The sequence below is a fragment of the Paroedura picta genome, chromosome 5, assembly GCF_049243985.1.
Source record: "Paroedura picta isolate Pp20150507F chromosome 5, Ppicta_v3.0, whole genome shotgun sequence".
Classification (NCBI taxonomy): Eukaryota; Metazoa; Chordata; class Lepidosauria; order Squamata; family Gekkonidae; genus Paroedura; species Paroedura picta.
In genome coordinates this window covers 99,782,768-99,799,369 of record NC_135373.1, presented here as the reverse complement: position 1 = coordinate 99,799,369, position 16,602 = coordinate 99,782,768, and the positions used below count along the sequence as shown (strand labels likewise).

Here is a 16,602-nt window from a genome sequence, read left to right as displayed (position 1 = left end):
AAGGGGCTTAGATGCAAATCAAGATTGTTCTTAAACATTGGTAATAGATCTCCTACTGAATACAGCAGAATTTCAGCTGTATCTCCTACTTTTCCCTTCCTGTCTCCTAATATTTTTGACTTCCACTTTTCTTTACTCTCCTGATTCCTAGGTGGGCTCATTCTTCATGATCAACCTGTGCCTGGTGGTCATTGCCACACAGTTTTCAGAGACTAAACAACGAGAGCACCAGCTGATGCAGGAGCAGAGGGCACGGTACCTGTCCTCCAGCACGGTCGCCAGCTACATGGAACCAGGAGATTGCTATGAGGAGATCTTCCAATATGTCTGCCATATTGTGCGCAAAGCCAAGCGACGCACCCTTGGCTTCTACAAGAGCCTGCAGGATCGGCGCCTAGGTGAAACAGAGCCAAGTACTGCCAAGCAGAGCCTGAGTGGGAAAGATCAGAGGCAATACAGTAAGATCTGTGAGGGAAATGTGGATGGTAACAGAAGCAACAACAACAAAAAAAAAGAGTAACTATCAATAAGAACATCTATGAGTACCAGGATGCTTTAAACGTGGGTCTACAGTGATGGTAACAGGGGATATCTGTGTAGCAGGAGAGCAGAGAACAGCAAAATTAAATAGCTGTACAGAGGATAGTCTCTATTCTTTGGGACTCTTGATGGAAAGGTGATATAAAAAATTGTCAATAAATAAATGTAAGCAAATTATCTCCTGGTAGGTATATTATCAAGCTATATGAAGCACTGAATTAGAACAGAAGGATTCAGGTCCCCGGGTTTAGAAAAGCAGGAATTTTTGTAAGAGACAATTGCATTCATGGAATAGAACAGTGGTCCCCAACCTTTTTATCACCGGGGACCGGACAACGCTTGATAATTTTACTGAGGCCCAGGGGTTGGTCTTTTGCCAAGGGACGTCGCCACCTGAGCCCCTGCTCCACTTGCTTTCCTGCCGGCGCCCCTGACTTCCTGCTGCCCACTGAGGGGCTATTGCCAGCAGCAGCTGCACAGTACCACACTGAGGGGGAGCCCCAGCCGTGGTGGCCACTGGAGAGCATCAAAGGTGAGACGGCGGCAGAGCGGCAGGGCAGCCCCCAAGGCAGCAGCCGGGGAGGAGTACGAGGGGGAGCCGCGGCCTGGTACCGATTGATCTACGGACCGGCCCCGGTCCCCGGACCGGTGGTTGGGGACCACTGGAATAGAAGGCTTGCAAAATAGTGGTAAGGCAGCAGACATGCAGTCTGAAAGCTCTGCCCATGAGGCCGGCTCAAGCCGGCTCAAGGTTGACTCAGCCTTCCATCCTTCTGAGGTCGGTAAAATGAGTACCCAGCTTGCTGGGGGGTAAACGGTAATGACTGGGGAAGGCACTGGCAAACCACCCCGTATTGAGTCTGCCATGAAAACGCTAGAGGGCATCACCCCAAGGGTCAGACATGACCTAGTGCTTGCACAGGGGATACCTTTACCTTTAAAATGGATGCACTTTTATAGAACCTAAATGTGATTTTATAAGTAAGGAGAAAAGATTTTACTGGCCCTTGAAATGAAATCAGATTTTACTGGCCATTGAAACTGAATTAGATTTTACTGGCCCTTGAAACTGAATTAGATTTTACTGGCCCTTGAAACTGAGTTCAGTCTAACATTTCCTAGGGGCATAACTGGCAAAATCAGGACAGGAGAAGCAGCTTAGGTTTTGAAGGGGCAGAAGATTCTGTCTAAAAGTACTGGAGAATCAGTGTGGTGTAGTGGTTAGAGCAGCCTTCGTCAACTTTTTACCATTGATAAACCCCTGAAACATTCTTCAGGCTTCAAGAAATCCTGAAAGTATTGTCAGCAGACCACATCTTCCTGCCATGCCCCCAGAAATCACATGTCATCAGAAGTGACATCACCCAGACACACCTACCAGATGTGACATCACTAGGCTACTCCCACACTTCCTGCCCTCCACACACGGAAACAAAAATGGTGATCCTTGTATTCCAGTAGGTCCCATCCATACTTTACACTGAACCCTTCCTGCTGCTGTTAGGGTAAACCTCCCACTATTGTTGCTTTGGCCCTTCCTTTCCGTGGTACTTATCAGGCTTTTTACCTTTCCTCAAGGACATGCTTCAAGATGGGACATATATAATTAAGTCAGGTATGGAAATCGGACTGTAAGTACACACTGTGTTTGGTCAAGCAGTCATAGTCTGAGAATAGTGATTTAAAAAAAATCTGTCTTATAGTATTTCACTTTCCATCAAGATAAATTACAGCAAGGAAAGAAAAGAAATAGCATTTTCCTCCCAGGTCAGCAATCTCAGCCTTTTAAATGATAAGAGAATTTTATCACCTGTGGTATATGATTTCTTTCACTATAACCACTTCCTTTCTGACCTCATGGCCACATTTTTAAAAAGGAAACTTGCCTAACACTTTCAGAAGCTCTGCAAGGAGCACCAATGGTGCTGAGACTCATAACAATATGTCAATGGAATGGAATAATGAAAAGAAGTACACAAACTATCATGGGTCTACATTTCAGATATGTCTGTGAAGTCGCCTTTTTGGCTACAAAGGAGCACGTGTACCTACTCAGCTCTACTAACGCCTTTAGGGCTTAGTAGAAATCTACATTCCTGAATGAACTTATCTGGAATTAATTTCAACTGTAATTGGAGGGTTTTGTGAACAATTTTACCACATCAGGGTTTTTTTGTTTGTTTGTGTTTTTTCCTAATAGCTTTACCAGTTCCGCAAACCCATTAGGAATAAGAGTTAATAAAAAGCAAAAACAAATGGTGACAGTAAAACCAACAGAACCAATAGGATGAAGATAGAATAAATGTCATGGGCACCTGGCTAGAACCATTTCTGCAGTATCTCTCCCTCCCACCCTGAAAAAAAAAATTTGGGGAAGCATTTCTTTAGGTGATTGAATGACAGATTTAAAAAAAACAAAACAAACTAATTTTATATTTTTAAACTCCCGGATAACATAGGCCAGGGCCTCTTATTTAATGATTTAAGCAATATGGAGAACTATTCAACCTCTGCTATAGAACTGAACATAATTGAGTCCGATCTATTATGGCTGAAGTAGAGCGTGTCTCTGAGAGACAAACAATCTCCATTAAAAGTCTCTCAGTGATGATAAGCTTAACACTTCCCTTGGCAGGCCGTTCCAGAGCTTAATTTTCCTTCCTCTTAAAATGCCCAGTAACCCACTTTAGGAGTTGCTTTGATTAATTAAATACCGAGAAGCAAAACTGTTCTTAAAATTTTAAAAATAAATAGTCCCATTTAAATGTAATCCTTCTGCATATTTTATTTATTTATTCATTCATTTATTTATTTATTAAACTTTTATACCGCCGTTCTCTTAGGCTCACGGCGCTTTACAGAGTAAAAATGTTACAATAAAACCCATAGTTAAAACCCATTAAAACCGATCAATCGACAATATCAACATTGTTAGGCAACAGGCGAAACACTAACTAACCCCACTAACCCCGCCCCCCCCACATTAGCCGAGGGACACCAAGTTGCTGATCTTCTAGTATCACTGTAATATATATTACTGTAATATTACACAGGGCGTTGCCGGAAACACAACTCTGTGGACTACATGCCACAAAATCTTGGCCAGCCTATTGCCATGACGCTGACCTCCGACCCCAGCAATTGTCCAAGTTGTCACAAGACGCAGCGGGAAGCAGCCCGAAGACTTTCTGTGCTGGACAGTGCTGATTCAGATCAGGAGGAAGGAGGAGAAGCCAGTGAGGATGAAGGAGATGGGAAGAAAGGAAGTGAAGGGGCTGCAGACCTGGAGAAGGAAGATGAGGATGGAGAAGAAGGCAGACAACTGACGCACTGTGGTTATATGTGGCAAGAAGTGAGGGTCAAGTTGAGGGGAATTGTGGAGAGCAAATACTTCAACCGTGGGATCATGATCGCCATCCTTGTGAATACCATCAGCATGGGCATTGAACACCATGAACAGGTAACTGGACTGCGGACAGCAATCTGAGGTGGTGGTAGTGCAGCTTAAGGTGGATAGAAATTGTTCAGGATGATGCGGATGTAAGGACACCTTCTGTAGAACTGAATGCTACCATGTCCAAATCTATTTACTATGTCTCTGAGACATTTGGTCTCCTTGGGAGTTGATAGCCATGTAGTCAAGGACCCATCAACCTAATCACGCAGCTTCTAAGCAACAACCAAATTAAGATAGCAGGCTAAGAATGTGAGAAGATGCTGATTTGAGTCTATCAGTTCCCTTTACACAGTTATCACTTATTCTATGTTTTTCTTGTACACAACTCTGAAAAGCAAATTCCACTAGAAGGGATGCATTAGCCATTGATGTTTGGTAGACTGAGGCCACAGGGAAGTACAGAGGCCAGTGTAAACAGAGCACACTTGAACATATTGTGAATGTCCATCAAGCAATTAATCATCACCATGTTTCTCCAATTAATGTCATCCTGCAAAAGAATTGGGTATGAGATGGTTGCAATCTTGCATTGAATTATTTCTGGTTTTGCTTCCACCATTGTCCTTTTCCTGTTCTTCTCTAGCTTTTCTGTTTTCTCCTCCCTCTCTTGTTCTTGTTTTGTATTCCATCCGGCAAATCACTTCATGATTCCCACCCACCCCCTTTTCTGTGTTGTCTCCTCCCCTTGCCTCCCACTATCTCCCCTCTTTTTGTCTCATTTCTCCCTTCATTAGCTAACTGAATGCGTAGTCTGTTTGGTTTATTCTAATACCAACCCTCTGGGGGACAACACAGACTGTTCACCCATAGCTCAAATGAAATCCTTGAGTTTGCCAGCCTTTTTGGCGTAATTAAGAGACATGCAGGTACTGCCGGCTTGTATACAAGTACAGGAAAGCCGGGTGAATCCTGTATTAGCAGAAGGGTCAAGGAACCCTCTCACCCCCTCAAGGGACAGAGAGGCCAGAACCCATCTGTTACTATCTACAGAAGCATGGGTCAAGAAGACACTGGAGGCACTTGTCGATCTAGAGATAAATGTGTCTCTTATCACTGTCAAACCTCAGTTTATAATAATCACTTACGAATTTCCTCCTCCTAGCAGTGAGTGGGGTTGTGACCTGAGAGCCATTTATGCGAGGCCTCAAATGTTCATACTATCAAACCCAAGCATTTTGTCCCACTGCCATGCAGGATTCTTGTCTATTGACTGCAATGTCATGTGCAGGGCACGGGATGGGCAGCCTGCAGTCTCCAGGACTTGTATGGCTCAGAAACTCATGCTGGCATTTGAACAATTCCAGCCACCATTTTGCTTTTAGACGTATCCTGCAAGGTCTTGTGATTGCAAAGATGTTTGAAAGCAGGATAGCCACAGCGTACAAAGGATGGAGCGGAGCAGCAATGTTTGTTGTTGTTGATATTGTTGTCCGTAAACCACCACAGCTGTATTTTGTTCAATATTTGAATTAGAAAGAACAGAGCTGCCCACAGCCTCATGATCTAAAACAATGATGTGAAAGAAATTGACTAGGCCGTTGCTTTTTGCTCCCCTTTGGGATTTTTTAGTCTAAATTCTTTCAAGGGCTGATTCAACTTTCCCCACATCAGACAGTTAAAAATGAACATCAGTAGTTTGGCCTCAACAAAGTTCATGAAAACAATTTGCAACTTATGTTAATCACAGGCAATTATTTCATGCAAATTAGTTGTGTTCCTCTGCATGATTTATTCCCTGAGTGGCCCCACCCTGATGTAGGGTGTCTTCAGAAAGTTAATAATCTGGTCATTTTAATGAACGTTATGCATTATGACTCAGTGGAAAACAATTATATTTCTGAATTAGCAATTACAATGCACGATACAAAGAATTTGCACTTCTTGTAAAATTGTTTATCAAAAGGCATGTCTACCTTCGCACAAAGCAGCCTGATTAACCTTATTTGTTGATACACATTCACATGATTTGTGGTCTTCACGTTCTCATGTGAAAACAAGAGATAACCAAAACATACTCATGCACAGAATTAGGTTAGAGGGGGACTACAAAAAGGCACCTTATTTGAGTGATGTGTAACATCACCCAGAGCAGCTAATGATTGTTCCACTACATGCGATCCACAGAGGTTAGAGCTTCTTTGCTTGGTTTCCAGAAGTGGGTGGGTTTTGTCTAGATATGGTTATCATATCACCATGAATTCACTCAGTTGTCACAAAAGCTGGGGAAATGGTCTTTTGAAAACTGGTTTTGGATCAATTGCTAGAGGAATCTTTGTTCATCGCCACACACAAAGATGAGTCTGTTCCCAGTCTCATCAAAACCACCTGCATTTTACCTGAAATAATTCTTCCTTTTGGAGCATTATTTATGACTGCATGGGAAATTTCAGGAGATTTGGGAGTGGTGCATGGGGGGAGCAAAGTTTTCAGCGGAAACTCTGTAGCCAGGAGCATTACCTATCTAGTGGCTGGTAATCCTAGTGCATGCCCATCTTCCTAGAAAGAGTGCCTAGAACTACTATTTTGCAGCTGAATTCTCAGCTCCCTCTATACACACCTTAACTCCTGAAATGACATGTGTACTTACTTCCTTTCCAAAGTTGACAGTCTCATCCTTTTGCCCAGTTCTTTACATAAGCAGGCCATGTGGCTTTATCCCCACCTGATGCATTGCAAGGTTTCCCAGTTATACTATTTTGGCACTTTTATTTTTTAAGTACCGTATATACTTAAGCTATATACTCAAGCATAAGCCGACCCAAATTTTAGATGAGGCACCTAACTTTACCACAATATCAACAATAACAGGAAAGTGGGACCCTGACTCGAGTATAAGCCTAGGGGGGCTTTTTCAGCATAAAAATGTGCTGAGAAAGTAGGCTTATACTCGAGTTTATACAGTACCTACTTTTTAACTTGAAAAATTGCTCTGAGAAAGGGCGAGGTACTTTCACGACAGTGACAGAAGCCAGCCGATCAACATTTTACACAGCCCTTTCATCTGTAAACTGGAAGCACACCTTTCCTCTGACTTCAGTGCTTAAGAGATGGTGGTATGTCTACCAAAAACATAACATTGTCTTTTTGTGCCTTTAACATACTCGCAGGAAGAACAGGCATTGCATTTGCTGGTTTATCTAATATTTGGGGTCAGCTCAGTAGTGCTTCCAAATCATTCACAGAGAAAGCATTTTTTGCTGAAGAGTGGTGATTGCCCACATTCGCTGACTAACCTGCTGCATATTTATGACCTAGTCATTGCACAGAGTCTGCTGTGAATCAGACCCTGTGGGCACAGTCTTTTAAAGGTGAACATGGTTGCCCTGTGTTGTTCAGCACCTTTGTTTAATGAGGGCTAATGGAGGCACGTCTATCTTAGGAAAATGTCTCCTAATCCAGAGGAGAGCAATACAAAACCATAAATTGCATGAAAACAGGGGGGCTGGGACAGAAAAGAAAAATTAAATAAGCTGAACTGGTATCGCTTTGATTGGTGATGATTAAGGGCAGAGGACAATCACGATAATCATCTACCAGCATTCAAAAGCTATAAACACACAGGTTTGCATGAGGGATGCGTTATCTGGAAATCACATAGTGAGAGGAGGTTGTGGGCGGGAGATCAAGAATTGTTTCTTCAAAATTCTTCTAACTCGTGGATAATACAGAGCTATTTATGGAGCAGTATGCATTACAAACAAAACAATACTGCTTATTAGGACCTCTGGGAAGAGTTTAATTTAAGCCAGGGTTCAACATGACTGAGTTCCAGAGCCTGTTCTTTTCTGTGCCAAGACTCAGCCCTTTACATTTTGTGAAATAATGTGAAATACCGTGCTCTTAGGCATGTGCCAATCTCTTAGGAACCACAATTAGATGATACATAATATGGATTCTAGGCAGGACTGACCCTGCAGCCTCTTAGATCAACATGCGCATACGTGGCTCTGTTATTTATTTTAAAAGGAAGCCTTGGTATGGAAACAGATTCACAGGATGACCAACATTAACAAATTAAAGCTGCCAATTGGATGAGTCACTCACATGGTTAAGCTCAAGACTGGTTAGTCTGTCTGTAGCAGTCATAAAGAGCAACAGTCCAGTAGCACCTTAAAAACTAACAAAATGTGGGGCAAGGTAGGAGCTTTTGTGAGTCACTGCTCACTTTTTCAAAAGTAACTCACACATTTGTGACCTTGCCACAAATTTTCTTAGTCTGTAAATTGCTACTGGATTGTTGCTGTTTTTTGTATGGTTAGGACTCTGGTTACTCAGTAGTCAGGCTGCTGCTGGAAGGAGCTGGGAGAGGGTCTGAGGCTAGGGATGCCAGCCTCCAAGTAGGGCCTGGGGATCTCCCAGAATTACAGCTCATCTCCAGACTACAGAGAACAGTTTGCCTGGAGAAAATAGATGCTTTGGAGGGTAGACTTCATGGCACTGTGCCATGGTCCCTGTCCTCCCAGGCTCTACCCCCAAATTTCTAGGAGTTTCCCAACCTGAAGCTGGCAATCCACACAGACCCTTCCACCCAACGCCCACTGGTGTCCAAGGGGGACCTGGCTCCCTATGTGAGATAAGGCTAACTGCATGCATGACTGGCTCCCATGTATTTGCTGGAGCCATCATGTCCTACATTTCAAATGAAACTACAGAATGCTTGGCTATCCCTCTAGTTCAGTATTAATGCCATTGTTGTACTAAAAATTGGGTATTTCTTTAAGAGGGTAGGTTTGCTTTTGTGTGGCCTTATGGCTCTTTTGGGATTCTAAACCTGATCCTTTCTTGTCATCATGCGAACTTTTAAAATTTTACACTGATCTTTTTTTTAAGGGTCAAGGGGGAAACCAGGGAATTACAGGCCAGTTAGCCTCATGTCTGTCCCAGGCAAATGAGTGAAAACCGTAAGAGAGAGCTTTGCCTCTGTGCCCTATTGTTGGTCCTCCAGGGTGCCTGGCTGGTGTGGGAGACAGGATGCTGGAAGAGTTGGACTACTAGTCTAATCCAGCAGCTGTTTTATATTCTAAATTCTCTTGCTGGCTACTCTTAAAGGCATGCATGGCAAAACAAGGGTTTTATGCCCAGTCTAGGTCCCCCAGTTTTACAGCTGATCTCCAGGTGACAGAAATCAGTTCCCCTGTGAAAAAATGGCTACTTTGGATAATAGATTCCATAGCATTATATTCCATTGAAGCCCCTCCCCACCCTAAATCCCATCCCACTCCCAGCTTCACCCTCAAAGTCCCCAGGTATTTCCCAATCCAGAGCAGACAGCCCTAGTGTACACATTATGCTTAATTCACAATCTGGGAATGGATTACAATGTTCAGATTTTATCTGTTGCGTAATACACTGATGGTGTCAAATAATCAGGGTAAACCTGAGTACACAGGTCTTCCTAGTGGCTGCTTGAAGAAGAAGAAGAAGAAGAGGAGGAGGAGGAGGAGGAGGAGGAGGGGAGGGGGAGGGGGAGGGGGGAGGAGTTGGTTCTTATATGCCGCTTTTCCCTACCCGAAGGAGTCTCAAAGTGGTTTACATTCGCCTTCCCTTTCCTCTCCCCACAACAGACACCCTGTGAGGTGGGTGAGGCTGAGAGAGCCCTGATATTACTGCTCCATGGCAGCATGTGGTATGAGTGGCACATTTCAGCCCTCCATACAACATTGAGGATGCCTGAGGTGCAGGTCTCTGGTGATAGGGTGCTGCAAAGTGATGTAAGGATCACAATATCATTTGGAGCCCCTGATACATTGTAGGAAAAAAGTGACTGTACCTTGTGACATCTTACATAGGTAGGAACAGGTTGTCCCCGATATTCTACTATTAACTAGCTTTCTCCAACACGCTTGGCTTAGATCTACATCTTTAGGCAGTGTGTTTTATCCTTGCCAATTCTAGGAAGGTTTTGTGTTTGCTGCTTTTCTTCTTGTAGCACTTTGATAGTCCGTTTGCAGCTTCCTGATGCATTTAGGTTATTGGGCACAAATGAGCGTTCAGTCGTGTTCATTCTCCTGTTTTCTGTAATAAAGGTTTTCTGATTTGTTTTTAGTTCTCCTCAGCTTCTTTCAGCAGTGCCAATATTTTGGGTTTGATTGTGATTTGTTCCAGAAGGAAGTGTCTCCATTTTCCTTTCACAGCCATCAGCTCCATGAGAAGTCAGGCAAACCTACAGTGATTGTAACAGTCTCAGTGGTGATGGGGTCCCTTGGAGGCTGAGTCCCCAAGGATCTCCAGACAATGCATAATAGCACCTGAGGCCCAAGTTCTTTTCAGACAGTCTAATTTTGCATCTCTGCACAAATAGCAGCACATGTATGTTCCGTTTTACTCCACTGGGGTCTGTCATCTCCAACTGTATATGTATAGCTAAGACTATGTTTTGTTTTTTGTTTGCTTGTTTTGCTACCCTACATTCCCCCCAGGCTTCCTCCAGCCTTCCCCTTCCCTTGTGTTCTGTGTTCCTTTTCCTCTTTCAGTCTTCATCTCTGCTATGCCTTTTCTACCTATCTCTAAGACGGGATTGTTAAAGACTTTTTCTTCTCCTTTGCTCCCCATCTTCAGACACCTCTGTTGTATCCTTCCCTGCCTTTCCCATTTCCCTGTGTAGGGCCATTCCCCAGGGTGACTGATGGACCATTAGAAAAAGATTAGCAGGTTTGCACTTGTCTAGAGAAACAGATGTCAGTGAGGAAAGGAGAGTGAGCAGAAACAGGTGACCTTTTCTGTAAGAAAGACAGACGCACGACTGTTAAAACATCCATCCCTTGCTATGACACAGAAGGAGCGAGAGAGTGAGAAGGACAATCCACCATTATATCTCTCCCTGGCACCACATTACATTTCTCATTATCGCTGACATAATCTTTCGACTTAGACTGAAATTGATGTCTTTGCTCCCCCCCCCCCTTTGAGTGAATCTGCATGTGTGATTTCAGGTTTATATTTATCTCTATGGTGCGCATCCAAGTAGGTCAGGCATGGTCTCTGCTGAAAATAGGCACATTTAACACATATGAATTTTTGCCTTTGTGGTGGAGAGTTCCTTGGAGATGAAAATTAAAATAAACACAATCTGAGACATGCAGATTTGCCCACATAATATTTCCACACACTCAGGTTTGAGAGCCAGCAGATTACACTGGCACAATGGAGAAGAAGCACCAATATCAGCCATTTGGTGTTTAAAAACACCAAAATCAACCAGGCTCTGGGTTTGATTGTGGTGCACAGGAGGGGAAGAGGGATTTAACGCTTTGCTCCCTCTAGTTTCACTGAAGAAAACCACTCTAATGCCTCCACACATTTCACTTAACCCTAGAAGGAAACAGATGGGCAGGCTGTATTTTGCCTTTATATTTGCTTTTTAGGGGTAATTTTGTGTGGCTCGTGTGGGAGGGTCATTTAGATTAAAACCCACCTGCCCGCTCCCTCACATGGCCCTGATCTGAATCAGTCCCTACCATGTCTGATGCTAACATTGTAAAAATAAAAGATGTTGATCTGATCACAGTTCTCTCAACATTGCCTGTTTGTACCCGCAGCACAATAAATGTATTTATGCAATGCAGGCCAGGCCACCCACGTTTTGTCAAGGCTGCAATTCTTCCTTGGGGCAATTGCATTGTGCTATATTTGGTACCTGCTGTATCTCCTCTCATAAAGTACGCCCATAATTATTGCGATTCCCATAAGAAGTGTAGTTGTGGGAATGTAGGTGGTATCCTGGAGGATTGTAAGTGGGTGGTCAGAAGGGATTGTGTCCATGCTTGGCTCTTGTGGCCCTTTCTTGCATGCCCAGGGAAATGCCGATCGCCACTTTGGGGTCGGAAGATAAATTTCCTCCAGACCAGATTAGCCAGGGATTCTGGTTTTCTTTTTTTTGGGGGGGGCAACATCTGGCCATGGATTTGGGGTCACTGTGGGTGGGCATCTGACTATGAGTTTCCTGCATTCTGCAGGGGGTTGGACTAGATGACCCCAGATATTTTTCTATGATATTTTTCTGTCACGTTATTAGTGTTGTTCAGTGAACTTTATTTTTTATTGCTGCTTTTGTTCATATGTTTATGTCATTTCTTGAGCAACTGTGTGCTTCCCCTCACCCCAATGCAACTCAGCACTGGAGCATACCTTATCGAGTCTTAATTTTTTTACTAAGTGGGTGAACTTATGAAGCACCCCTCCTTCCCCCATATTGCTGCCATTTCAGAAGCCAAGCAAGATTTGACTCACCCAATCAGTGTTTTGTTTGTTTGTAGCATGATGATTGGTTTGAACACTGAGATACCATGATTAAACTTGGCTTGACTCACCTATTCAGAGCTGCATTTCAACTCTGAATGACAGCTCAGCCTTTTCCCCAGGTTCACTTGGGAAGAGGAAAATGTGAATCACAATGCAATATGATATATTTTGTGAAAGTTGAGACATCTCAATAAACTTTGGTGTGCATGCTCAGGACTGCCTTCTGCATTTCAAGCAGCTCGATTTCCACTCCCATCATCCACTTCTGCTTAGAAAGTTGTCAAATACAATGAAATGCACTATCTGCCTTGAATGTTAAAATGATACATTCAAGATATTGTTCTGTTCTGAAGAACAGCCTGACCCTCCCTCCCCCATGTACACACACCTGTTGTCAAGCAGGCCAGGAAACATGAAAAGCATAGTCAGTGCACTATCCCTGTGGAAAGTAGAGACATTGGAAAGAAAGGAGATGAATAAGTCTGAGATATTATTCCATGTTTCATTTTGAATCCCAGCTCAAACATCATATACATTTTCAAGAGGACAAGGACAGATATTAACCATAGTGCAATATCTTCCATAAAGACTGAGATATTGCATTGAAAGCTCATGTGCACATGTTAGAAAACATTTTACTTTCTCAAGTTCAAAACCTCACCATGACCCACTAGTTTGGAGTGTGCAAAAAAAAAATTGGATTTTTTTTTGGATTCGGGTATATTGAACCCCCCAAAATACTAGTATTTTCCTAAACCTAAAAATTCCAATACTGATATGGTATTCAGATTCTTTAAATGTTCTGGAATGCTGATTTTTTTTAGCCACATTATACCCTATGGGGACCATTATAATCAATGGTCCCCATAGCGTATAGTGAAGAATGATCCAGGGAGATCTGGGGGCCATTCCGCACCAGGATCTATGTAGCAAATTGGTTGTGGAACGAAAAAACGCCATTTTAAATAGTGGAATTCGTCCTGCCTTTGTAGTGGAATCCAGTTGCGTTTCTATCGTTTCCCACAGGTTTCCGGTCTCGGCAAAAATCGCTAGCCAGGAAGCGATATTGCCAAGCTTTGTCCCGCCCCTGGCCGTCAATCAAACGAGCAGCCAATGGGCGGCCGTTATCATGCTCCTGAAAAGCCCCTTTCCCTTTAAGGAAGGTTTAAAAAAAAAAAAAGCACGTTGCAACGAATCTGCGTTGATTCGTTGCAACGGAGAGACCCATCTAGCTAGCAGGTGGTGTTTGAGCTGCTGTTTCATCGTTGCCACGCTCCCCCCGAGTGAACCCCCCCCCCCACGGGTGCGATTTTTGGCCAAAAATAGAGTGAAAAATAAAGGGAAAATAAATCAGCAAACAGGGCTGTGTGTTGCTTGGTGCTTGGTGACTTTAAACAGCTCTGGGGAGGGACTGCAGCCGGGGAAGCCTTGCTGGGTAAATGAAGGCTCGCTGGTGCGTTGATCTCCGCTCGCTCCAAGAAAAAAAAATGGCGATCGCTTCGCCGGAAGATCAGAGAGCCAGGGGGAGGGACTTTGCAGAAATTGTAACAGTGGTAACGCATAGAACTTTCCCGCTAGTGTTGCAGATTGGTTGCAAGAGTGTAGCGCTTTCCGGAGGGTGAATCCACTTTTTAGGATTTCCCTGAAAGCGCTACAACAAAGCGCTTTTTGCGGATCGGTTTCAGGAGTGTTGCAGATTGTCAACGACGTTGTGCATAACAGCAAATTAGTAGTGATTTCAATTTGCAACCATTGTGCAATTTTGAACGAGTGCGGAATAGCCCTGGATTTCAGGAAGGAGCTGTTTTTTGAGATAGAGGCACCAAATTTTCATTATAGCCATTATTGCATCTCTTCAAAAGAAACTCGTTTGAAAAATTAAATCAGGGGGCACAATTCTGTGGGCCCCCAAATAAGGTGCCCCCATCCTCCATTGCTTTCAATGGAAGGAAAAAGCATTTCAATTTTAAAGGACATTTAAAATTTAAATGCCTTTTGCAAGTCATGGTGCAAGTGAACTCTGAAGGTGTCTAAAGGGCCTGCAGTCCCCTTAAACACCTTCTCCAAGCCACAAATTCACCCAGAAGGCATTTAATGAAACTGCAAACCCTTTAAATATCCCTTCAGCATCTGCTATCTAGTAGTACTGAAAAATCCCAAATGAATCATAGAATCATAGAGTTGGAAGGGGCCATACAGGCCATCTAGTCCAACCCCCTGCTCAAATGTTTGCAGGATTTTTAGGACTTGGCCAATTTGGATAGCTGAAAAATATCAAAAATCTATATCTGGCTTAAATAATACCTGAAAAATATCAGAAAGGTTTTTTGGGGGTATTTTAAAGCTCAGATTAGCTGAATGCACACCCCCTACCCTCCGCCCATTTTAAAGGAGTCAAGCAAAAAATTGAAACACAATGTAGTGCAGTGTCTAGTGTGAAGATCCCAATAAAATCAAAGTTAAAACAACAATGATATAAAATGCACTCCAAAGTGAAGCATTACTTCAGATTAATGTATTATAATTTAAATTTTACTTCAAGATTAATGTATAATAATTTAAATTTGTTTTTGAAACCTTTTTATTCTGCAGTCATGTAAAAGGACACAAGAGTATTTTACGAAAAAAATATAGCAACATAACAGAAAAAACCCTGTCATAAAATAGCAGTTTATGTGCATGTGCAAAATAAAATAACATATTTCATGATGAAATCCAATTTGGATCTTTGTGCCCACTTTCAAGAAAGCCAGGAACCTTTCAGTGTGGCTGCAAGACAAGTATCAATATGACGGTGGCCCATCTTCTACTCTGAACCAAAGTCTGCAGTAGACCAACTTGATCATAAAGAAAAAATATATATCCTTCTGCCAACACTTTTACCTATGCTAAAGGAGATGCTGCCTTAAGTTCTGTATCTGACTTTAAAGAATGCCTCCAGACAATGACCCACACCAGCTGTAAGGGATCTGAGGTGCCTTTATATGCCTGGAAGGAACATGAGCATACAAAAAACATAAAGCATGTTTGGAGAAATAATACATGTATCATCCCTGAGAAATTCAATGTTCTTGGCAGCCAGAATCCACATGGTGTTGCAATAGAGCAGCTGCACATAGGATGGATGGTTTGAAAACACTCGAAAACACTTGAGGGGACGGGTTCTGGGCTCCATTTCAGGGCAAAATGGCTAGATCCTATAGAAAATATTATTTTTTTCTGAACTTCGAAATTCACATTGAATATTCAAACCTATGCAAGTTACTTACCTTTGGGGGGGGGGGTACAGTAGAGGTCAAGACAAGAACAAGAGAGAAAGATAGCTATAGCTATGTCTCTTTGCAGGCCTAAGCAGACCCAACTCCCATGGCAGCATCTGAGCATATTTTTGAAGGTGGTAAATAATCCAAAGGTAAACTGTAAAGCAAAAGGAACTCATTAAATACTAAAAGAGTCCTAATCCTACAGCCCAGGAGATGGCAAGGAGAGAAATAAAGGAAAGTTTGCCTTTGAGGAGGCAGCTTATATTTCTTCTCTAAAGGGACAATTTGTCCTCCCACTGCACAGTAGAGTTTTCATCATCCCGTGGGACTGGGAATGCTTACGGAGTACAATGGCGCTTACTTGCGTGAATAGCCTGTAGACTTATTCTCTGTAGCCAATATTTATGTTTTTGACTTTCAGTCCTTGCTTTATTGCTGTGTTATTCAAGCATAATTACAGATGTAAATTGAGTCTTTCTCTTCTCCCCCTCCCCCCAGACACAAACATATCACTCCACCTTTTTGCATTGAGAGGAACTGGCAACTTTAATAAAACTCCTCTGACATAATGAAGGTGTCCCATTTTCCCTCCCCCTCTATTTCCGTATTTAAATTAGCAGGAGGTCATTGATCATATTGAAGTGTGGGAATGAATCAGAAGGCTGCAGAGAAAGAAGGGGGTTGCTTTTTCAGAATGAAGATGGGGATTTTTTGGGACAGCAGTTGTCAAAACCACTTGGTACAAATAAACAGATAATTGTGCGGGACAAAGCTCTCAGGAACTGGAATGGAAACTCAGGAGGAAGCTTTGGAGGGCAGGTGGCTGGGGAGCTGGGCTCCAGTCTCTTTATTCATTCACTTATTTAGGATAAAGAAGAAACTGAACTGTATTTTTCTGCCCCAGTAGGTGGAAATTGTTTGCAGCTGCCAGGGTGATTATAAAAGATCCACATTTAAATCCTGATTTCGCCCTGTCTTATGCTTACAAGGTTGAGCAGTTTGATTTACACATCTTTCCACTTTTAAATGAGAAAGAAGCATTGTTCCATCCACTATGTACTGGCTTGGACAGGCCACCACAGGCTCTATTAGAAGGACTTT

The 16,602-nt window shown here is 42.9% G+C and overlaps 1 protein-coding gene across 8 annotated transcripts in view; it reads left to right on the top strand.

Annotated features, from left to right (window-relative positions):
* CACNA1I (calcium voltage-gated channel subunit alpha1 I) overlaps positions 1–16,602 on the top strand; it is a 361,190-nt gene that overhangs the window by 260,712 nt on the left and 83,876 nt on the right. For all 8 annotated transcript variants that reach the window (XM_077339439.1, XM_077339440.1, XM_077339442.1 and 5 more), the window contains 2 exons: positions 152–458; positions 3,594–4,000. In XM_077339439.1, coding sequence (XP_077195554.1) covers positions 152–458; positions 3,594–4,000 — 714 coding nt within the window. The remainder of the gene's footprint in view (positions 1–151; positions 459–3,593; positions 4,001–16,602) is intronic.